The sequence below is a fragment of the Pithys albifrons genome, chromosome 2, assembly GCF_047495875.1.
Source record: "Pithys albifrons albifrons isolate INPA30051 chromosome 2, PitAlb_v1, whole genome shotgun sequence".
Taxonomy (NCBI): Eukaryota; Metazoa; Chordata; class Aves; order Passeriformes; family Thamnophilidae; genus Pithys; species Pithys albifrons.
Genome location: NC_092459.1, coordinates 114,146,010 through 114,170,065, shown reverse-complemented (window position 1 = coordinate 114,170,065; position 24,056 = coordinate 114,146,010). Strand labels below are relative to the sequence as shown.

Sequence of the window (24,056 nt, the reverse complement as noted above, 5' to 3'; positions counted from 1 at the left end):
AGCGTCTCAGATTGGTACAAATGCCATAGAAATGAAGAGCCGACTGTAGCTCAGCCTCTGAAGCGACCCTGTTAACACAGCTCTGCGCAGCAATGCACAATTGGGAGAACAATGCACACGAGATTTACAGATAAGTGAAAATTAAGCTACTGTTCCAGCTCTTCCTGCCCCTGGGTCCCTTATAACCTGCTGCAGAAATCATTTCATTCACACACCTTTTATAGGTTTTTCAATAGTCTCGTACAGACCAAAGAAAATGAGTTAATAAAAGTGGCATGAAAATGAGAGAAGTTTCTTTTCGCTGCTCTCTTCCTCTCTTCCTTGAAAACCAGCTGGAGAAAATCTCGTACTACTTTGAGGAAGGAAAAGCAGCGAGGGGAAATGTCTGTGCTGAAAGGGCATTTCTGGATTAATGGGCCATCTGCAGCTGATAAAAATGGGTAAAAAATGCTCGCGGGTTAGAAAACATCTCGGAGCAGGTCGTGCATGGTTGGAGCTTCTTGGTGTTTTGCCTCTTTGTAATTGTCACATAAACTGAGATTTACACTGAGAGGTAAAGTTCTTTTGTGTTAATCACAACTGCATCCAGAAGGACTGAAAAATACCACATTTCATCTGATTTTACTGAGATGGTTCTTAACTGTCACTTGTTGTTTTTAGAACACACAGTCTTGCAAACAATTTAAAACTTAAATACCATGAACCTAGAAAAGCAATCTTGAGAAATATGAACATTAAGAAGAAGAACTAAACAAATATTCAAGCTGAATGTTTGCTTAATGTTCTGAGAGCATGAGAGACCCAGGGAAGCTGGATTTGGATCACTTGAACTATGGGAAAGGTCAGAAAAAGAGCAATGATGAGTTTTAAGCAGGCACATATTTCCTCTTCCTCGGAAGCTGCACATCATAAAAAAGAAGCAGCTTTTACTGCTCTGCATAACCCGGTCCTGGCAAACTTGATGGATCGATGTTCTTGCTTCAAGCATGGAATTGGATTCAGCTGTTTTGGGAAAAACAACTCTTATTCTGGAGTAGGAGTTTCACAGAGAAGGTTGATCAGGATTGACTGTTCTGTGTGTGATTTATGGTGTCCTTTCATTCTGGTGATGGCTGTGGGAAGAACAGCCCTTGGATTTTAGTTGCACCTGAGGCAGTCGGTGTTGCTGCACGTCCCAGCCAAGGTCTCTCCTAGGATTTAGTGGATGCTTTGGATCTCCTTCCCCAGGGACTGACTTTCTCGACAGCATTCCTGCCTCCTTTTACCTCACCCTGTGTTATGCTTCAGAAATATTCCGCTGTATTAACTGAGCAGATGGTCGAGTTGAGACCAGTTTAGGTGATTGAGAGTATTTTTTAAAGAAACATCCTTGTGTTTGGTACACACTGACTTAGTTTGCACGGAAGGGATGTCTTGGTGGCTTGGGTGTTTAAACAAGAACCTGCCTCTATTTCTGTGCATAGGTAGCTATGGTGATATCATGGCAAATTTGGAATCCCTTCTGAAGCCCTGGAAAGGAGATGGGATTTCAAAGGAGAAGCACTTGCAAGTATTTTGGTTATAGATTGATCTGAGACACTTCTGGGAAATGGGTGAATTAAAACCATAATGCGGTGTCTTTATTAGGCTAAATGTGTTTCTGTTTTCATAGCAGTGAACTTGGTAAGAACAACTTGATATAAATTAATGCATTTAAATATCAGATTTCTCTGTGTAATGAGTTTGGAGAACACTGTTTTGAGTATCTTTGATGTAATAATTGGAGTTTATTCATTTCACGTGACTGTCATTAAGACAGAATCCTGTTGAGTTTTGTAGGTGTGATTCCCATGTATGGACTTTCTCCTTCATCAGTGAAAGTGATTGCTGAAAGACAGACTTGATAGTTTTGACTTTGGTCTCAACAAGGGATGGAGAGAGATGGATTTTTTTTTTAGAGATGTGTTCTTTGAAGGCTTTGGTACCCCTTTCCTGCCTGCAGCTTGAGTAGAACTCAGATGTTTGTCATGTTTTCTGCATGAGGTGTGTGAGCAGCTCATTGCAGGGGTGGCTGCAGGGCAGGGGGGTGGGACACTTTGGTGGCACAGGAGTGAGTGTTGTGTGAGGTCACAGAAGGGTTCAGGTGGGAAGGGTCCCTAAGGACCATCCAGTCCCACCCCCTGCCGTGGGCAGGGACACCTCCCACTATCCCAGGTTGCTCCAAGCCCCGTCCAACCTGGTTTTGGACACTCCCAGGGATGGAGCCCTACAGCTTCCCTACTGTGCCAGGGCCTGCCCACCCTCACAGGGCAGAATTTCTGCCTGATCCCTCATCCAAACCTGCCTCTGTCAGTGTGAAGCCATTCCTCCTTGTCCTATCCCTTACGCCCTTTCCAAAAGCCACACTCCAGCTCTCTTGCAGCTCCTTTAGGCACTGGAAGGGGCTCCAAGGTCTCCAAGGAGCCTTCTCTTCTCCAGGGTGAGCCACCCCAGTTGTCTCAGTCTGTGTCCGTAGCAGAGGTGCCCGTCATGTGTGCACACTGTAGGTAGTCTATGCATGTAGTGTAGTCTGTAGTGACTCCTTTAGATTTGTTTGCCTTGTAAATTAATGTCTTCACCAAAACTTTAATTGCACAACCTTTCCAGCAGCCCAGAAGTTCTGGCTGATTCTTTTTCTGATCACCCAGTTTGGCCATCACACTGTCTGTAAGTGTGAACCCCCAAGGGAAATCTTCAGCACCAGACAGATTCTTTTCCCATTTAATGCCAGTCTGGGATCAGAGGCAGCTGCTGTTGGAGGTGGTGACAAAACAAAAGTAACAAGAGGTGAAGCCTTGGCTGCCCTGCTGCTCCTTGGTGTGTGGGAATCACTGTTTGAGAGTCCCTGAGCTGCATGGCAGGCTCTTCTCTGTGTGTGTTGGAAACCAGAAAGTGTTCACTGACAGATGGTGTGTTGCAAGTTTTCAGGGGGGAAAAAACAGTTTAAAGGGCTGGTGATTGTGTGAAAAGATGTTCCTGTGCAGAGCACACACTAATTGGGATTCTGGGGTTAGGAGCTACATTTAATAACACCAACCACAGTGGAAAGGGCTCCTCACAGAGGCTGGCAGGGGTGTGGCTGAGCTGCCTCTTTACATTTACACTTTCTTGTGATTTCCAGCAAAATGCAACAGAAGGAAGCTCTGGAAGTCTGATTGGAATGTATTTTTATCTGTCTGTCTACAGAATCCTGGTTTTGAACAAAAAATCATTATTCTGCATTAGTTCATGAAAGTTGCAGGAATTCCGTAAGCTTGTTTTTAATACATTAATGTATGTTTATGGTTATTTTTTTCCAGTTTTCTGGTTTTGTTTCAGATTGATTTAAGGGTTATTTTCTTTGAGATTTTTCTCAAGACAGCAGAACTAAATAGGGAAGGGATTTCTATGGAATGAGCAGATAGTCCTCTGACCAACTCTAGCCTCAACTTGACATGACTCATTTGATTTTTAATAGGTTCTAAAGATGTTTGGCTGCCAACACCATCCTTGTCACCTCCTGTCCTGGCCTGCCTCCTGAATTCCATCTCCCTCTGGGGATCTGTCATCCCTTTAAGCATAGAGGTGTCACATCTGAAATGCTGGTTTCCCTGTTCTGCTTCCAGGGCGAGTCTTCAGCGCAGTCCTTGAGCTCGACCTCCTTCCAGGCCTCAGTGCAAGGGAAGAAACAACTTGACCCTTATTCCTTTTGACTGAAAGAGTCAAAAAGATGCTCCTTTGTTAGAAAACATAAAGATTTTTTATGGTTTTTGACCTCAGTTAATGTGAGAAATTATTGCCCTACAAAGTGAACTTTGATGAGTTTTGTGTGTCCTGCTGTTCATTGGGCATCCCAGGGGCATGTTCCTGAACATGGTGGAACTTCAGTAGCCCAGGTGTTCAAAAATTACTATAATCAATAATAAATAAGTATAATTCTTCTGAATATCTGCCAAAGAGCTCAATGTGTTCATAAGTCCCCAGACTGGCAAAGAGCTTATGCCCAAACTCAGTCTGTCCACCCATGAGCCAGGCTACCAAAAGCAGCTCCAAACAGGAGCAGACTTTCATTCTCATTCCTCAAAATGGAATTATCAAAATAATGTCATTTACGGAAAGAAGCTAAATCTGGTCTTGCTCCTTGCTTGGTTTTCCCCTTCCCTGTACTTTCCTATCATCTCCCCAGGAAAACTCGCTGACATTTTAAAAAGGGCTTTGATTCATCGAGCTTTGATAGTCTTCAAGATGGTGATAAAGGGTTCTTTGCTCGTCTCCTTGGTAGTGTTTGCAGCTAATTGTGGTAATAAGGGAGCAGAGCTGTTCATGTGGAGACATAACAGTGTGCTTTGGAATCGAAGTTCGAGAACTTCAGGTCTAATGACTAAATAATCTGACCTGGAGCATCAGCTAAAGGCTGAGTTCTTGATGAATGTATGACACCTTAAAGGGCAAACACAGCCACAGCAGGGGCAGAAAGGGTGTGAAGTGTGTTAGTAGCCAAACTATTCTCTTTCACTGAACTTAAAAAATTTTATTTAAAAAAGATATTAAAGGTATTTATTAAAAATACGTATTTTAAGCAGGTTACACTGAGAGAGCCCAGGACACACAGTATGTGCCCATTAGTAAATGGACTGGAGTTGGACCAAGGGTTGGACTTGATGATCTCGGAGGTCTTGTCCAACCCAATCGATTCTATGATTATTAATAAGTGCTGGATGATGACAGGATAAGGTGCTGCTGTAATGGACTGTGTGCCTCAGATTTTGTTAGTCTGAAACAGCAGAGAAATTCAGCGTTGTAGCCATTCCAACCCAAAAGCCCAAAGAGGATGGTCTCCCTAATTTCTTGCCTTTAAAACCTGGCGAAAAATTCTTTGATTCAGAAAACTAAATTCACACTCACATTGCTTGATTTGCCACTTACTCTGCACTTCTGAAAACCTTCCCGAGCCAGTCCCGGATAACTCCTCCTTTGATGAATTTGCTTTGAAAAAGCATCTCTTTTCAAACACGTTTCCTTTTCACTTTGTGCTGCGTGGCTAATGCGTATCTTAGTCTAACCAGAGGATGATTCATCACTGAGACATCCTATGGTCGACTGTAAATACTGAAGGAAAAGGTTTATCGGCTTTCTTCTTTTGTTGGCGTGATTGCAGTTCATCACCAGGAGCGCAACTGTGAGCAAGAGGTTCAGGCAGGAAGAGGAAGGCAGGAATGACAATTACGTGGAAGGGAATGGAACCAGAGAGACGCTGCCTTTCAGTTTGAGCTCAGAAAGAATGATGCTGTTCCCAGACAGGCCCTTGAGCAGGGGCATTTATCTGTCTGATTTGGGGTTGAAATGGTACGGAGTAAAAAGTGGACGAATTCTGCTCTCCCACAGACGTAAAACAAAGCTTTGTACTATCCAACCTGTAAATAAAAGAGAAAGTAACACACCCAGTAATACACTATCACTAACTTAGCAACTTCAGGGCATTCCTGTAGCTCCTCTCCCAGATCTACATGATACTATTCTTTCGTCTCCTCCTCTCTGGAACACAACTACTGTTTCTATATCCCTCTTGTGTTCCGCTCTTAGGTGAAAGCCCGTGATTAACTTGTTTACCCATGAAACCGCCTTTGTCTCAGAGCACAATCGTATTCCTTCTTTACAGAGCCCTTAAAGAGGATTATTCTGTTTGCTGCAACACTTGCCATCACACCCTGTATTTAAGGAGACTCAGAGTTCTATGATAGACAGCCTTGTGCTTTCTTTCCAGTTTATCCATCATCCTTCACAATGCTTCCCTAAACCTGGTGTTTGGTGAGCAGACACTTAACTCCTTAGCCCACAGGCAGATATGATCCCAGTCAGGAGATGCCCTTTAGATGAGGTCCAGTTCATACAGGATTTCCTGCCAGATCCATCAAAATGGCCATCTTAAGCCTGTCCTGTTACATTAAATTTGATTTGTGTTATTAAGTGCCACTATAAACACTTAATATATGCAACCAGTGCAGGGAAGAGATTCAGTGGAGAGTGAAATTTCAACTGCAGAATATTTTTGTGTCAGTTCTGGAATAATTGATCTCTACACAGACTCCCTCTTCCCATGGGGATCCTCTTTGCTGGCCATTTTTCAATATTTGTACCAGAGTGAAAAATCTTGCCTTGTAGGAAAACTGAGCATTCAAATGCACTGGCCCTTCTCAAGGCTTTGGATCCCGTCAGGCAGGGCATCTTTTCATCTGCCTTTGCCTTCACAAACTTCGTCATGAGGCCGAGGGCCACGTAGTTTTCTTAGTTTGAAAAACACTGAGTGCATTTCCTGGAAAAGCTGCAGCTGAAACAGAAATAGAAACGAGCAGAGTCTCAAAGTAACCTGAATTTTTTACTCACACACTCGTGGCGCCAGCGAGGCAACAGAGGGGCAGGCTATTAATAGGGGATAAAAATCCTTGCATTTCTCTTTGCTTCCCTGAAATGTGCATCATTTCTGTGCCCAGCACTGGGACAGGCTGCCCAGGGAAGGGGCTGAGTCACCACTGGAGGGTTGAACACATGTGTCAGTGCCGTGCATGGGGACGTGGGTTAATGCTGGGCTTGCAACAGTTGGACTCCATGGTCTGAAGGTCTTTTCCTACCTCAGTGATTCTATATTGGATATAAAATGAAAAAAAAAACTTAAAAACTAAATACCAATGAAATGTATCTAGTAATTCAAATAATGCATGACCTTTGGAACATGAAAAAGAAAGAGTTCACTAAAATTCCATTTTCCATTTCATAGCGTTTAAGACAGTCAGTTCCAGAAGTCCTCTTAATTCCTTAGGAAAAACTAAGTTCTCATCTTCAGTTTTATCTAAAATCCATTGAAATCCTAGAGGATCTCTCTGCTGAGGGCAGCAGCCTTTGGACAGATTGTGGTGTTCTGCCAAGCAGCACAGTTTGCATGTGCTTGAGTTTGGAGAACAGGAATGTGCAGCCATCAGCTGGACAGCTCTTGGTCTGTGCAGTACCAATCCCCAGCTCAAGGGCTTGGAGGGATTTACAGCACTGATTTTCTTTTTATTCCAGGTTAATAACTTCAAATGTTTTAATGAGTAATTAACCGGCTCAGAAGCAAGTGCCATCGCATCAAAAACGAGTTCTCGAAATTGAAGCATTTGCAAAAATAATCACCTCTTCTGGCCTAGGTATTTGCAAACAATTTGTGATGTTTGATGCTGTGTTTGCCTGCAGGATCCCAAGCTTCGGGAGCTGCTGGATGCCGGGAATGCCGGAGGGAGGCTGGAGAATCGCATGATAACCGTTGTCTACGGCCCAGACCTGGTCAATATATCCTACCTGAACCTGGTGGCCTTCCAGGAGGACATTGCAAAGGTAACACACACTCCTCTGGCTTAGCAAATGAATGTTCTGAGGTGTGGATAAATGAGGTGGAGGTGGAAATCGCTGTGACATGAGCCCCAGTTCTGTTCTAGGCCTGTGCTGCTCAGTTCCCCAAGGAGGAATGTGCAACCATTTTTTTTCCCCAAGATGTTTATTCAGCGAAGTTCAGGCCCCAATATTGTGTGCTCATCTTCACAGTGTTGCTTATAAAGCCCAAATAATCATTGTGAAAGTACTGGTACACACAGATGTTCCCTCAGCTATGAGTTGTTACCCTGTGACTCTCCAAATACACCTATATACAAATAATTTCAGGAATTACTACCCTTTGCTGCCTGTTCTGTGTGCAGCTTATGGATCATCTGTAAGAACAGAGCTTGTAAATGGCTGACTTTGTGAGGTTGGCCTGTACCAGAGTGCTGGGAATGTGCAGCTCTGCCTTGTTCCTCAGGGATGTTTGTCCTTGTTTATCCTTGTTTATCTTTGAACAGGAACAGAAACGTTCACGTGTGTGAGGGCAATTTTAGGCCTCACATTTTGCCTGATGGCCCTTGATAAGAACCGTGTGCTCAACACCATTACCTTAGCAAAGAGTATTTTTTCCATGCAGGTATCCACTTCCTTCATTTCTGTCCAACACACAACATAAAACACAGCTGTGTGTGCCAAGCAAGTCACAATTGATATTAGCACTTGTTTGGGGAGTTGTTTTTTATCCTTCTTCCACTTTCTATACAACTTAATCCTGTTTAATGAAGTGGGAGCTCTTTGCTTTCTCTGTTTCAAGCTGACATTCCAAAGCTACTCCTTTCCATTTGCATTCCTGTGGGGACACTGATTCCAGCCTGAGGTAACCATGCACACACCACCCTTCCAAACCTGCCTTTTGCATCCTCCAGGTCACTGGGCTGTGCTAAAAAGGAGGATTCTCTGTAGCCTGCTGTGATTCCCCAACAGTGGGGAGTTACTTTGCCACCTCACAGGCCACAGGGGTTGTTACACCAGGTGCAAACAGTCATGGTGTGAACGCCTTCAGCTGGGGAGGGGGATATTTTTGCTTGCCAAGTTTCTATTTGTGCTAATCTTCTCCGGCCAGTTGGTCAGCTTGGCAAAGCCACAGTCTGCAGGCATTCTGTGATGTGAAGGAACAGAAACAAAATGAGTGTGGTGGTCCATGGGCAGCTGAGAGGGAAGGGCTGTCCTCAGGCTTGGAAATGCTCAGCTCTGCTCTGCAGGGTGGGGAAGGAATGGAGTGATTGAAGCAACTCCTCAGGGAAAAACATGGAGCTCAGTTTATGATGGGAGAGGAAAAGTTATGCTAAAGCTTTACCAGCAGAAATTGTTTAGCCCTTATGAAGGAGCAGGGAAAATCACCCCAATCAGAAGGGCATGTCCTCCTTTTGCACCTTCCTGTCTAACAGCAATCAGTGAACTGTAATCCACTTGCTAAACCAGCACTGAAATGGGTAGTTGGGGACAGTTTTCTATTTGATAGCAGAACCTTAAAATACAGTAGATAAAATGAAGTTTTGTAAAAGCTTGGCTGCTCTGAATCTTGAGTAACTCCTAAGAGTCCAAGTCTTCCTTTGTATTTGTGAATGCAGGAGAGGCAGAAATGACTGTTTGATCCAGTGGGCTCTGTGGCCTGGGGATGCAGTTCTCAAAGCATTGCAGATTAGCTGTGCTTGCTTTGAGGTCATCTTCAATATCCTGATTGTTTGAGGGAAAACAGTTTTGATCACAGTTGAAGGCATCTAAAAATTCTTCCTTTTTTAACCTGTTTCCCAACTTGAGATGAGGCAGACCACAGAATCTGGTCCTTATTGTCTCCACGTAGTGACTCAGAGAAGCTGTAATAAATAAGCACATCAGGCACAAATCATTCCTTCAGGGAGCTCTGGGAAGGAATGTCAGTACAAGAAGTTTTCAATGCCACACATCAGATTTTGACCCTTCCTCCTTCTGATGTTCCTGGGAAAGCAAATGCCTGTGGAAATCTTCCCCATCTTTCCTTTTCAGTGCATGAACATTTGAGGTTTTGTTAGTCCTGCCTTTGTGATACCTCATTTTTCAAGTTGTATGGGCAGCATTGACTGGTCCTCTCTTAAGGAGAAGAGCAAAAGGAGATGTAGTGGTCTTAGTGAGGCAGCTGAAATTATTCAGTTATAGGCTTTTTCCCTTTGCAGAGGGCTTTCTTTCCTACTATAAACTCTGTTTGCCACGTCTGATGGCCAAGTTATGAGAAAAAGGGAAATACGAGCCCTGGGCTATTCAGCTTTGCTCAGGTGCATGAGAGAGCCAGAAATGACAGTGTGCTGGGGCAGGGTTTCCTTGGGAGCCTCCACACAGTCCTGCACAGCCAGGGTAAAGAAAGAGGCTTGTTCTCAAATCCTGTTCTGAGCAGATGCTCTTTTTCTCTGTCTCCATTCCCAACCTGTCAACCTCTGTCTGCCCTACAGTATTCTATTCTCTTCCCAAATCCAGTAACTTTTCTCATTTTCCCATCTCTTTCCTCTCGCTCCCTTTTGTGCCTCTCATGCCAACCCTGTTCTTGCTGCACGGCCAGTCCTGGCCTTGCAGGCCCCTCTCCAGAGCCCAGGGAAATCTGTTTCTCCTCAGTCTGATAAGCTCTGGATAAAATCCATCACCAAGAGCTGATGAATTCCTCCATAAGTAAAACGGTGTCATGGAGGATGATTCACCAGTCACGTTGTACTCTGCCTTCCAGCATACATCTTTATTTTTCCAGCTTTCCCAGAGCTCCATCAGGATAGTAAAATGCTGAAGCAAACCATATAAATTCACATCCATTTGATATGGGGTTTTTTACAAAATAAAATTCATAAGGAAAGGAAACTGTAGAATTTCAGCAGCTTGCTTTGTTAACCTCCCACCACAGAGCAATGTGTGAGGAACATTGTCTTCACACATAGTCACTTCTCGTTTGGAGAAAGTGTTTTCAAGACTCTGTGCTGTCTTTTCTTATGAAAAAGGTCTCCTCTCTTCTGTTGCGATACATGTCTTGGTTGGTGTCCTGATGCCTGCAATGGAAGAGAGAAATTACTGAGCAGCACATTTCCAAAGGAGCTGCTGCTTCTGTGCTACCCCTGCCAAAGCACAGACCAGCTCACAGCTCGTTAGCGAAGCTCCCAGGAACGATGTGAAATGAACTGGCATAGCAGGGCATAGCCAAGAGGAGAGCAGGTTCAGGAGGCTCTTACCGTGCTGGATGTGACTTGCTTGGAGCTGACTGTCAAAGGCTCGGTTCTTCTGCCCCCAAACGGGGGATGTGTGGGCACTGGTGAGTCCTATTGCAAAACAACCCGGATTCATCTTTTCCTTTCATGTTGCATCTGTCCAGGAGCCTGCGGCTCCCACAGTGAGGCTGCTCCAACCTTTCTGCTTTGGGCTGTTTTCTGTCTCCACACACCAGTCCCTCCCCGTGGGGCGCTGTCCCCGAGCGCCGCCTCTGGAGTTTCATCATTCCCGGAGTCGGGATGGGCTGTGCTCCTTCCCTGCGGCAAAGCCGAGGGAACGCAGCCCGTCAGTAGCTGAAGCAGCAGGACACAGCTTGGCTCACAGCGTGATCCGAGCCCATCACAGCCAGCCCCAAGCATCGCCTGGATCTCTCCGGTCTGTGCTCCAGGCTGCTGTTCCCCTCCTGCCGAGGGGTCACTGGAAAGGGGATGAGCTCCCTGGCAGGTTTGGCTGATCTTGGCCTTCTGGCCGTGGCTCTGTCGTGGCTGGAACGAAGACCCTGAAATGGGAGAGACAACGAGCAAGTGTTGCCTGGGGCTTGCATGCTCTGCGCCCGCAGCGTTGGGAATGGCCCAGCCTGCAGGGGACCCTTGGAATGTTTGGGAAGAGCCTTGTCGTTGCCCTGGGGAGCCAGGAAGAGCTGGGAAAGGAGCGTGGCAGGACTGTTTATATAAATAATGCATGTGACAGGCACATAATAAGTGAGTTCCTTTTGCGTTCCTGTCAACAAGCATTGGGACAATGAGAAGGAAGAGCTGGGCTGTGGGATACTCCTGAAGTGCCCTCCTTCTATTTTCTGCAAAGTATTTTGGTTTTAAACCCGGCAGAACCAGTGAGATCAAAACAAAGTCTATCAAGATCTGTTCCAAGCCAACATATTTTCAATTTCCAAATAATATTTTGTGTTGCCATTAATCTCTGCAGCCGTTGGTGTCACAGGGAGAGGTTTGAGCTGCTATTATTAGTGCCTAAACAAAGCAGTGTTTACAAGATGAGCCTATTTTGAGCCTGGAAAAATGAGTTGCCAAGAAGAAAAACAGATGCTGCACTTAATACGCTTTCTGTTCCAAGAGTCACAGCAAAGCAGTTGTGTTGCTAAAGGACCAGCCTCCTCCTCCTCTGCCTTCTTACACCCCTGGTTTCTCAGATTAGACCTAAGAAGTAAAGAGAATAAAGAATTAAAATGGAACTGGTCAGGAGAAGGTGGAGGGTTGGACTGTCTCAGCCACACTGATTGGCCTCCAGAACAAGTCTGTGTCCGAGGGAGGAAGTTTCTCGGCCAGAAACACCACCAAGTGTGTTGTCTCAGCTGCTCAGGGCTGAGGTGGTCAGTGGGCTGGAGCACAGCAAGGGCCATGATAGCACTGGGCTTGTGGGCAGTCCTGTCTGCTCCCTGTTGGGAGGGACTTGTTTCAGGAACAAGATCTGAGAACTTCAGGGGGAAAAAACATAAAAAAAGGGGAAAAACCCCAAGCTGCAGAACCTCTCTTAAATCAATCACCTAATGGTGTGGAAACATGAGGCATTTTAGGTACAACAAGCCCATGAGCTTCAAAGTGATGTAGGAATGTTTCTGTCATTGGAAGTCAGTGATACTTCTCATTGTTACCCCTTTTTGTCAGCGTGAAATCCCCCTTTCCCCCCCCTTTTTCCTGAAGAAAAAGAAAAGCTAAGGAGAAGGGAATACCTCCCAAAGAATGCATCTGAGAGGCTGTGTGGCAATGGGCATTTTGGATTTGGGTTTCTATGAAAAGAAATGCAATTTTAGTTTCAAAGAAAACTCAGAAAACCTCACTAAGTAAAACAGCATTTGCAAAGGCATTGCTGGTTTTCATCTCTTTGTTTTAAAGCGGTGAAACGAAGCCAATCCAAAACCAGCGTTGTGAGTAAAGAGGTTTGCAGTTAAAGGCTGTAAATAAACACCAAGGCAGAAAGGAAAATGTGCTGAAGTTGTCAGTGAAAAGCTGCAGGACAGACCTGCAAGGGAGGAGGAGGCAGGACTGACAGTGAGAGTCTAAACTGCAGGTTATGGGCATGGATCAGCCAGGCTGGGAACCAGGGAGGGGTCAGGGATTGAGGGAAGCACTTCAGCAATGGGCATGGAAATGAGAAAAATCAGCAAGGAAAATAGAAAGGAAGAGTGAGGGAGAGCCATGGGAAGAGCAGAGCCTGCAAGCAGAGATGGGAAGTTTCTCATGAGCAGGTGCTCAAAGGACTGGAACACCTTTCCTATGGACACAGGCAGAGGGAATTGGAGTTGTTGAGCCTGTAGGAGAGAAGGCTCCAGGTCAGACTTTCTGGCACCTTCCAGTACCTTAAAGGGGCTCCCAGAGACCTGGAGAGGGACTTTGGACAAGTGTCTGTACGGATGAGACAATGGGGAATGGCTTCAAACTGACAGAGGGCAGGGTTAGATGGGATATTGGAAGGAAATTCTTTGCTGTGAGGGTGGTGAGGTCCTGGCACAGGTTACCCAGAGAAGCTGTGACTGCCCCATCCCTAGAAGTGTCCCAGGCTGGGTTGGATGGGACTCTGAGCAACCTGGTGTGTCCCTGTCCATGGCAGAGGGTTGGGACAAGATGCTCTTGGAGGCCCCTTCCAACCCAAACCATTCTATGGTTCTGTGGCATTTGTTCCTACAACAGAGTCCAACAGGGAAAAAATAATGGAGTGAGTGGTAGGACAGCTGTGTAGGGATGTACAGCAGGGGGGGAAAGAGCTGTTCTGTTTCCAGTTGCATCTTCCCTGTACATTGGAGTAATTTGAAAGTATTCCTGTATATTTCTGCTGGTTTGGGTTTTTTAAGCTTGTTTTCTTATGTTGCCTGGTAAGATGCTGGATAGTCAGAGCTTTCATTTGTAACAGTCTCCATGTTTTTTGCAACATGAGAAAATCAGGCCTGTCAGATGAGGAGGGAAAGCTGTAATTGGAAAAATCCAGTTCAGGCTTTTAATTAAGCATTTTTTCCCGACAGTATAATTTTCAAAACTATTTTGCATTGTGTAAGTAAACATCTAAATTAAGCCTCCCTTAATCACGTTTTCCCTTTGCAGGAATGGTCAGACGAAGTGTTCAGTTTGGCAACAAACCTGCTGGCACAGAACATGTCCCGGGACGCGTTTCTGGAGAAGGCGTAAGTGGTCGGCACCGTTGGAGCTGCGGCTGTTGCTCTTTGTTGCTTTCCTCCCTGCTCTTAGTCACCTTGTCATCTATTGTTTCTGCTTTGAAGCCCTGTCACTTCTGTAAACACAGGCCCTCCCTTCTTGGGGTTCTAAAAAGCCTGTTATCTAGAAGTCATTTCAATTGAAATCTTGTTAGAGGTTCATCCTGTAAATGACTAAATCATTGCAGGAAAACCAGAATTAAATGCTGCCTTCCCCCTTGTGTGCCAAAGTTGTGGTTTCAGCTGTAGCCTGAAGCTCTCTATGAAATGAAAGAATATTCTGGACAGACTTGCTTCTGGTTTATTTTGCTTTTTTTCTGCTATTGATTAAAAAAATGAGGAATGCCAGGATGCATTTTCCTCAGCCTGATCCCTCTGGTTTTCCTGTGATTCAGAGGGAGGCTGGGAGTCCATTCCTCTGGATTGCTGGGCAGATTCAGGGCTGTTTTCAACAAAGCAGAAAAGCTGTTTGTGGGACTGTTTGGGGTGCAACACAGGTCTGAAAGGCAAGAGAACTACAACTGAAATTAGTGGTTCCCTGCTGATGAGTGCATGGGCTGAGGGAGTTTTGTGTAAGGGTTGGCTTTGGGAAGAGCTGGGCAAGGCCTGCCAGGAAGGGATGGTGCTGGGCTGGGTTACTCACTGCCCCTCTGGGGTTCTGCAGGAGGAGCTGCACCTGCCCAGCCTGTGAGTTGGCTGGTTAAAGCCAGCTCAGTGTCCTCCCCAAACACCTTTTCATTTCTGCTTGCAGGCAGAGGCTGGTGCAGTTAAATCATAGAATCATAGAATTAATTGGGTTGGAAAAGATCTCCGAGATCATCAAGTCCAGCCCTTGGTTCCTAAAACTGCCTCCATCCACAAAGCAACTGAACCCACCCTTTTCCTTGACTTTCTAAGGCTGTGCAGGGATAACTTTATTAGGTGCACACATAGTTAGAAGGTTCCCAACTGCTTAACTTTAATCCCATGTATTCATTATAGTGCCTGTTCTGGAAGGAGGGATGTGCAGTGTGTGTGTGTTGTTTCCTTCTCATGGTGTTCATGGTGGTGCAGCTGAAGTCAGCAGAAATTCCTGAGGAAACTTCGAAGCTGGATGTTGCTGGAACTGCAGCTTTGTGTCTCCCAACACTGTCAGACAATGGTGCATTTGGCAAACAAAGTGTACATGGTGCAAACACTGAACATTTCCTTTTGGCTCTGCGTGTTGACAGTGAGGACTGTGTTAATCTGAGCCAGTGACTTCCACCAGCTCCAGAGGCTGTGGGTTGTAGGTGGATTTCCAGAGTGATTGGATACTATTTCCTTGCCTCTTCCCACGCAGATCCCCAGGTGGCCAGAGGGCTCTGCTGACAGGGCTGGGGCTGTACCTGATGGGCCTTTTCCTATCCACTCCAGAGGAGGGGTGTGTTATCCCACAGCACAGCCAGTCTGATTTGGAGCTGGGTTTTGGCAGCTGTTCAAGCAATATTAATTAAAGATGAAGTCACTGGACACACTGCATAGATTCAGTAGCAAGCAAGCATGGCATTCCTGTGTCTTTTCCCACTAATTAATAAATCACTTGGAAACTGTAAGGTTTCCCAGGTCCTCTGCACAGATGCCAAATCAGTCACTTAAGAAATCTATGACTTTGAAGATTAAATTATTTCTCCATTATAATTATTGTACTAAGCAAAAGGTTGGTTGCAGTCCTATCAGAACCCTTTTATTGAAATAGAAAAGCAAATTGCATTAGACCAGAATTAGGGGTTTTTTGTTTATGACGTTCAGTCACTTGGAGCATTGGAGGCACAATAATGAACAGCTTGAGCAGCTTTCCTGTGGTTTGGTCAGAGGAGAAGAATAGGATTAATTTGAGAGGAGGGGTGGGTAACAAAAACTGCCATTTGGGTTGTACTGGGTGGCAGGTACTGGTGGGTGTTTGACTGTTCTTCAGACACATATTTTCAGTTTGCTTTAACTAAAGTTCTGATTTTTTTTTACATTTTCTCCCTGTTTTCTGTTATTTCTACCTTCCCTGAGTGTAGAGGAAAACATTGGATGTGACCAGAGCATCATCAAATTTTTTAAAAAATAGTAGGCAAAATAAAAAAAAATATTTTTTTCTTTTTTTCCCCTTAAGTGCTGTGATTGTTTTGCTCTTAATCTGGCCCAGTACTGGGAAATGGGGCAGAGTGAATAATACTTTTGTTTGGTGACACAGTAGCACAAAACACTTCAGTTTCCAGAAGGTGCCCATGTGGAGTCAAGGATTTGTGCAATTTCCTACCCTAGTTAGTGATATTAGCACACACTTTGTTTTTGAAGTGGTTGCTAATGGCTAATGGCATTTTCTGTTGTGAAGAAAAGGAAAGTTTATTAGAGCTGTGCAGTTTCTTCTTTTGGTGGACCAGTGGGTAAAGTGAGAAACTGGGGGTTTCTAACACAAAAAAAAATCCTCTTCAATATTTAAGTGTTGCCACATTTTTCACCAGATCATGTTGCTGCAAAAAACTCATGTATGGTTTCCATTGTGTCCAAGTGAGAGACATGAAATGCTCCAGAAGTTGTGCTGTTCACAGGCTGCTGGTGGTGCAGCAGTCCTTGCATCAGGAAGGGCCCAGATGCTCCTCATTAAAGTCACTGGGTGACTCCTGTTTCAGCTGATTCAAAGCCTGCTGGACAGTTTGGGCAGGGATGGATCTGTCCTCATCCTGCCCCCCTAATGAGGTGGGAGAGAAAAAGGGTTTTATTCATTAGTGATGTCCCAGCAGGTTTTCATGTTGGGCACAAGAGCCCAGTGGAGCTTGCCACGTGCACAGGGCACTGGCACTGAGCTGGAAGGCTGGTGGAGATGCACAGCAAATGCTGTAGCACTGAACTGGGTGCTCTTCTCTCCACAGCTACACCAAACTGAAGCTGCAGGTGACTCCAGAGGGGCGCATTCCTCTGAAGAAGTAAGTGCTGTTCCCTTCCCTACCACGCAGTCTCTGCTGCCTTCTGAGTGTGTGTTTGGGGTGGGCATGTGGCCCCCGGGTATAGAATGATAATGTTGTCCTCTGTTTGTGACACATCACAGGGAGGAGTGGCCAGTGATGCTCAGGAGGTCTCTGCTGAAAGACCCTTTGGGATCTTGAGCCAGATAGTCCACTTTTCTGCCCTTGTTCATTCCACTTGTGAAAATAAAAAAGAAACCATAATTTCTTCACCTCAGAGACATGTCATGAGGATGAACAGATTCCAATTGTGTGTCTTTGGGATAACATGAATAGAGCAGTGGTGGCTTTTCCAAATAACTCTGCTGTGATAGGGGCTGGTGCAGAGTAGAGTTAAACTGTGTTACTGAGCAGCCAGCAAATGGAAATAAAGAGCTAAAGAAGTGATGGACTGGTGAGAGATACTCCATGGGCTCCATGGGCTGTCAAGGCTTGTCTTTAAGCCAATTCTCTCTGGTTTGCCTTCCCTTTGCAGCATATACCGCTTATTCTCCTCGGACAGAAAGCGGGTGGAGACTGCATTAGAAGCCTGTAATCTTCCATCTTCCAGGGTGAGCATCTGCATTTGTTCAGATAAGCATTGCTTGTGCTTGGTGGTGTTTCCTCTCTGCTGACAGCCTGCTCCAGGCTGGTCCTGCTGTGCTGCCCTTGCCTCTGGGCAGATCCTCAGCAGCAGGTCTGTCTTTCCTGATACCCATCTGCAAATCTGAGTACCTTTGATTTGAAGTTGTGTAGGGACCAAGAGCTCCTGGAAGAGGAATGAATGGATTAAAAGAAGGGGCAGAGGTTGTGTGATCTGTCCTGGAGAAATCCTGTCAGGATATTTTAAGAGTCAGTGCACAGTTTTCAAGATGTGGTTTCAGAGCAGCCTTAGCAGCCAATGGTGTGATGTATAGCTTGGGATCAGTGACAGGCTAAACTCCTGCAGCTTATCTGAAAGGTGCATGAAGTAAGTGTTGAAATGCTCCCATGTGAAAGCTGTTAGTGCTGGGGGAATGCAGCCTTTGTGTCCTGCTAATCCAGAAGCACTTCAGCCCAGAGCCTTTGAAGGATGGTACCTCACCCTCCAGGAGGCTTTTTTTCTTTCCAAAGGAATGAGCTGGAGCCAGTGATTCCAGTTAATACTGGAGTGAAGATGTCTTTAGTCACAGGATCACAGAGTGGGTAAGATTAGAAAGGACCACAGTGGGCCATCTGGTCCTGCCTCCCTGTCTGAGCAGGGTTTTCCTCTAGGCAGTTTCTTGCAGGATAATTCCTACGTTTGGAGGTCTAAGAGGTGGGGCAGAACTGAGCTGTGGCATGGGAGAACCTGCACCTCCTGATCCCCTGCTCTGTGCAAAGCTCTGTGCCGTGTCCTTGGCATTTGTGCTTCCCAAGTGATTGAATGCAGGCAATTCCCACAGCTCCAGAAGAGCAATGGAGCAAAATCTTCCCAAGCCAAACCTCGGATCCCCTTACAATGAGACCTTCCTTCATATGCCTGGGAGCTTAATTCCATAAAATTCCAAGGAGTGTTTGTAAAGAAGGTATTAAAGATTACAATCATCTTCTCCAAAGTTAGGTTGTGAGGTTAGAAACATGGAAGGGATAATTTTAAAGATGGGTTTTCATTTAATTGTTTGCAAACAAGAGATATGAGATATGCAAAAAAACCTCCGAGGCACTGCTTTAAAATCAGTTATTACTTCTGTTTATTACATATCTCTGAAAAGAAAATCTAAATATCACTGGAGGCCTTGAAGGAAACTGCAGTCTTTTTCTGCTATTTATTTAAGTAGAGCCAATTTTATGTACACATTGCTGGATACTCGTTGCTGGGTTACCATCTCAAAAATTATTCATAGTGTAAAGCAGATCTTTCCTTTGGTTGGGGCAGAAGAGAAATGCTCTGCATGCACCAAAGAAAACTGTGTTGATGATCTTTGAAAAATATTGTAGAAGTGTGAAACGGGATCTCATGGAGGTAATGGAATAGAAGAAATCAGAACTTCAACTGCAGCTCTTCCTTTGTGTTCCTGTTTATTTGAACGAGTAAAGTTCTTAGCTTTGACTTCCAGTTTTCTGCCTTATTGTAATAATGCCATAAGCCTTGGAAGAGCAGTGGACTCCAGCAGCAATGCAAAACCTGCATATCAGGGAGTTTGGCTCAGCAAATTAACACCAAACTATTCAGAGGATTCACAGAAGTCTCTCATGGACATTAACAGCTCAGGCTCTCTGGTTTTTCATATTCATGCCCTGTGAAGGTCCCTCTAAAGATTTCCTCCTGGTGTTCCCATGCCTCTCATGGTTCTAGGAAGATATGGAGCTCCTTGGCCAGGAGTTTCACATGGTGTTTTGCTGCACCTCTTGGAATTTGGGAATGAATCTTCCCCATTCCTGGCTTTAAGCCTGGGGCAGTCCCTCATCTGTCTCATGCAGTGACCTGGGCATGGACTCTTCTGTGATGGGATAGATGTCCCCATCCACCAGTCCTGCTCCTTGGGGAATTCCCTGGGGGAGCGTTTGCCAGGAGGCCTCTCAGGACAAGATGTAGGCACCGCATTTGGTGTGAGAGGAGGAAGAGTTCTCGTTGCCTGGATAATTGTTTACATCCTGCTGCTGAAGAGCAGCACCAGAGGGGCCCCCCAGAAGTACTGAAAATAAACCTTATTTTATGTTTGAGGACCTCAGTAAAGGAATGTTTAAATAAATGTTTAAACAAAACTTTAAAATACACCAATACATTTTTGAGTTTGGCAGCTGATTCCTCCAGGATGTGTTTTTAAATCTTGGCTGCTTTTTGGGAAGGGGTTGCTTCTTGTTATTATTGGGTATTTTTGTTTGTTTTGGTTAATAGTCCCTTAGATAGAATCTGAGGAGCTTTATTTTAGCTGCCTTTTTGGCTGTGTAGCCTGGTTTGTGGCTCCCAGTTACTGGAGAGGTTCACAATGAAGCTCCAGTGAGCTTGACTGCTAAAATGAAATAACCAGCTACTGAGTCCTGTCTGTGCAAATAATCTGAATTAGCTCTCGTGCTGCCAAACATGTAACAGACTGGATACAGATGTTACAAAAGCAGTCAGGTTACCAGACAAATCATAAATCAGCAGTGCTTGAAATTAGGAGAGAGTTTTAATCACAGAAGAAAACTGAATGCTGATATTAAGCAAAGCTGAAACTGAGGGTTGCTCTCATGTGGTACCCAAAGTTTCTGTGCTTTGCTCATTGGTCTTGAAGGAGAGATGAGCACAGAAGGAGTGTGGGTGGTTCTGCTGAAATGGGGATGGCTCAGACCAGGCTGAGGAAGGGGGCAGAGTATTTTAATCCCCTGCAGCAGACAAGCTTCTGAAATCCAAATATAGTTGTCTAAGGTTGTGCTGGGGTGGCAAACACTGGCATTGAGGCTTTCAGCTCCCTTCTAGGTATTCGTGTTTTGTAGCCCACTGATTATGGTACTGGTAGGAAATAGTTATTAAAAGGTTCTGTACTGACGCCTGAAGATTTGTGCTGGGTTTCCTCTTTGTGGTTGGCGTTTGGAGATATGGGGGGGGAGGGAAACTGAGGGATATTTTTTTAGTTGGAAATGAGTGACAAATCAAAGCCTGGATCACAGATACTGGAAGAGACCCAGATTTGTTGAGCTGAGCACCTTCAAATCCCCTGTAAAGGGAAACATACAGAAGGTCAGTGGGAGACTAGTTCTGTGGTAATTAGAGAGTCAGTGTTTAAAATTCCCTGGCTGAAGGGTTATAGGCAGAGAGAAGAGGGGAGAGCAGGGTGCCAGTTTAACAAGAAAAGGCACAGGCTGTGAGAGTCCTGGCCTTTAGGCAAACACAGGTCTCAGCAGCCCAGCTCTCAGCCCAGAGCACCACAGCTCACGTTCAGCAATGTCCTGAGTGCATTCACACACTCCCAGTGCCTGAAAGGAGCTATTTCCATCCTCTGAGGTCAGGGTTCCAACTCCCCCACCCCCTGGCACGTGTTTAGCAGTTGTGCCCTTGGTCGGTTACCTGGCTCAGTGAGCTGATCACAGTAAAATTCACAGGGTGGGGGAGTTTTGAATGAGTTCACCCTTCAGCCACGTGCAGTGTGCCAAGGCAAGGCAGGACCAGGGTCTGGTGATCCTGCAATGCTGGAGCCTGGAGATGGATCCAGGCTGAGCCTGAGCATGAGCTGGGGCAGGTTCTCTCTGCACTCAGGGCACAAACACTGCGTGGTGGGCACAGGACAAACCCTCTCGAGCCCTGTAACAGATGAAAGGAGACAAAGCGACGCCTGTGCCATACATTTATTTAACCTGAAGCAGGAAAAGTGTGGAGAAGTTTCCTTCCTTTCTTCCGTCTGCCAAAGGCTGGAATCGGTGCTTCCGGTTCCCCTGGCAACGCTGTCAAACAGGCAGGGTAAACAGAGCCCTGATTGCTCTGAGACAGCCAGGGCTCAGTGGGGTGGAAAGCAAACAGCTTTGTGTTCAAAGTATGGCCTTCCTGCTCCAGTCCATCTGTTTTGGGCATATTTTGGAGCTGTGGAGAGGCATCACATGGCCTGGGGTGCTCTCAGAGACATGTCAGAGCTTTGGGCTAAGGACTCTCAAGCTTTGTGCAAAGGACTTACCAAGTCCAGTAATTCCTCCAGTTAATAACAGTGGTTCAACTTTTTTCAGGGAAAAATACAATGAGGATGATGAAAGTGTCATCTAGAATCAGGACTAAATTTAAATGGTTCTAAATTTTAGAAAATGTAAGAAAAAGAAAGTACTGATGCGTCTTCTACAAGGAGAACTTTTTTATTGATTCCTATAAAAGAAATCTGACCGCCAAATGTGTTACATGGAGTTTAGGACACAGAAGTGTGGAAAAGCCACGCTGTGTGAGTCTCCCCCAGAACTGGGGTGTCTTGGACACGTGTGTTAGTAGTGACTCAGTGCCCCAGTGTGTTCCCCAGTTCTGAAGGCTTTGGAAGGATGAGAGATGTGCTCTGTAACGCTGCTGTTTGCCTCGCTGGAGCTTGTGTTGCGGGGCCAGCCCCGCTGCCCGTCCCCGCTGCCCGTCCCCGCTGCCCAGCCCCTCTGCCCAGCCCTGCTGCCCGTCCCCTCTGCGCATCCCTGCTGCCCAGCCCCGCTGCCCGTCCCCGCTGCCCAGCCCCGCTGCCCAGCCACCTCATCTTCACTGGGGCTGATACATTCCTTTGTGCCATAGATAAGGGCTTAGGTGGGGAGCTGTCCCTTCTCCCTCTTTCACAGGTGCTCAGACAAAGGGGTAACTCTGCCTTATGGACACTCATAGATGTGTTTGTATGTTTTTTTAAAAATGTGCTCTCTAAGCTGCTCTGTTATTCATGGGGATTTATTATTCTGGAGAGCCTGGGCTCCTCTTGATTTCTTTCCCTCAACCTGGAGAAGCCAAAGAGTGAGTGATCTGTTTACAAGGAGTGTATAAAAGTGCTGTATCTCTCTTTCACTGTTTTTTTCCCCCTTTCACAGAATGATTCAATCCCTCAAGACGACTTCACACCAGAAGTGTACAGAGTGTTCTTAAACAACCTCTGCCCTCGGCCTGAGATTGACCACATCTTTTCTGAGTTGTAAGAAAAGACACTCATTTATTTGTTTACTCACTTTCCCCATTCACAGATTTTCTGGGCTGGGGCTGGTAAAGGAAGTTATTTAGACTATGACAGCGTGCAGTGTTTGCCAATAACAGATCTAATAGGCAAGCAGGGCTCTTATTTAACCTTGGGTTCCTTCCTCCCAAGCTTTTGCCTCTACTAACAGCTGAAGTTTTAAAGGAGTTTGTTCCTAGAGGAGCAGAACTGCTGGGTCTTGGTTTTTTCCTGCATGGGTCAGGATAGTTTAAGCTTCCAAGTAAGTAAAGGAAGAAGAGTAATAAGCAGTAACAGCGTGCAATAGGCATGAGAATGTGTATAATCACCCCCAAAAGCTTAATTAGGAGCTGCAAAAAACATGCAGTAACTTTTAGGATTTGTGTGTTGTGGATTCTCACCGTGAAATTAAATTAGCAGCTGGTTACAGCTGATTTCACACGTTCTGGTACAGGCTCTGTAACTCCTGGTGCTCCCACTCCTGGCAGCAATTCCAGGGTGCACTTCCCGGTTTCAGCAGAGCCTGATCAATGGAGTCAGAACATGAGAGAAAAGCAATTTCCAAAATACATCCCAAGACCACCAAAGCAATTAGTGGATGTGTTTTCGCAACACTGCCATCCTCACATTCTGCTTTTGGGCTGGTTTTCTCTATAGTTGAGGTTTCAGAGGAGCTTGTCCTCGTTCGCTGCTGCTGACCCTGGACAGGCTCCCCATTCCTCTCTGGCAGAGCACGGATGGGCCAGTGCTGGGTGCTGGAGACAGCCCTGGGCACATCACTGGGCTTGGAGGCCTCCTGGGCTCCATCTGGGTACAGTGTGTGCCCAACTCCTCTTTTTCCTGACTATAAATAGGCACCTTTGTTTTGGTTTGCAAAGTGCCTCAATGTTTTCAGCAGGTTTGTAATAAAAGACACCCCAGCAAAAACTGGAATAAAGAAGTCAGGACTGCTTTTATTCAGCCTGAAACCCAAATAGTTGGGCCAGAAAGGCCAGCAGAGTGTTTGTGGCCAGCTTGGATTTGAATCCCACGTTGTTTTCTCTTTTACTGTTTAAAATATCTGAATTCCTGGAATTCAGAGGAATGAAAGGCTTTTAGCATTGCTCTAAATCTTCCCATTGATGTCAGGGATGCTGAAGGTTTGTAAAGATCTGCCTCTTAGAAGTTTGACGGAGGGTCTTTGCTGTTACAACTGGCAAAGTAAATTAGCCAAAGACACACAGTAGGACGATGTTTCTGTTGTTTGAGAATTTGAATCTTGCTTCCCTGGGAAGTTTCAGAACATTTAACAGCATTTCAAGGAACTGCATTTTAATGATTTTTCTGTTGCTTTAATGTTTCTGCAGCGGTGCCAAGAGCAAACCATACCTTACTGTTGATCAGATGATGGACTTTATAAATCTGAAGCAGCGTGACCCACGATTAAATGAGATCCTTTATCCACCCCTGAAACAAGAACAAGTTCAGGTGCTGATTGAGAAATACGAACCCAACAGCAACCTAGCAAAGAAAGGTCAGTGGTTTTTACTCTTGCTGTGATTGGTTTCTGGTTTCAAACAATAGCCCAATTACCCTACAGCACATGCTAAAGGGAGATGTGGTTCAAAATCAAATTGTGTTTCCAACTGTCTACTTTTTGGATCATGCAAGCCTTGGGGACATCATGTGGTGTGTTCCTAACTGTATTTGGTTGGGTTCAGTTTAGGA

At 45.4% G+C, this 24,056-nt stretch overlaps 1 protein-coding gene across 5 annotated transcripts in view; it reads left to right on the top strand.

Annotated features, from left to right (window-relative positions):
• Nucleotides 1–24,056, top strand: part of PLCB1 (phospholipase C beta 1) — a 346,939-nt gene that overhangs the window by 195,145 nt on the left and 127,738 nt on the right. For all 5 annotated transcript variants that reach the window (XM_071582157.1, XM_071582156.1, XM_071582161.1 and 2 more), the window contains exons 4-9: nucleotides 7,225–7,365; nucleotides 13,686–13,765; nucleotides 16,678–16,731; nucleotides 17,246–17,321; nucleotides 22,231–22,331; nucleotides 23,696–23,862. In XM_071582157.1, coding sequence (XP_071438258.1) covers nucleotides 7,225–7,365; nucleotides 13,686–13,765; nucleotides 16,678–16,731; nucleotides 17,246–17,321; nucleotides 22,231–22,331; nucleotides 23,696–23,862 — 619 coding nt within the window. The remainder of the gene's footprint in view (nucleotides 1–7,224; nucleotides 7,366–13,685; nucleotides 13,766–16,677; nucleotides 16,732–17,245; nucleotides 17,322–22,230; nucleotides 22,332–23,695; nucleotides 23,863–24,056) is intronic.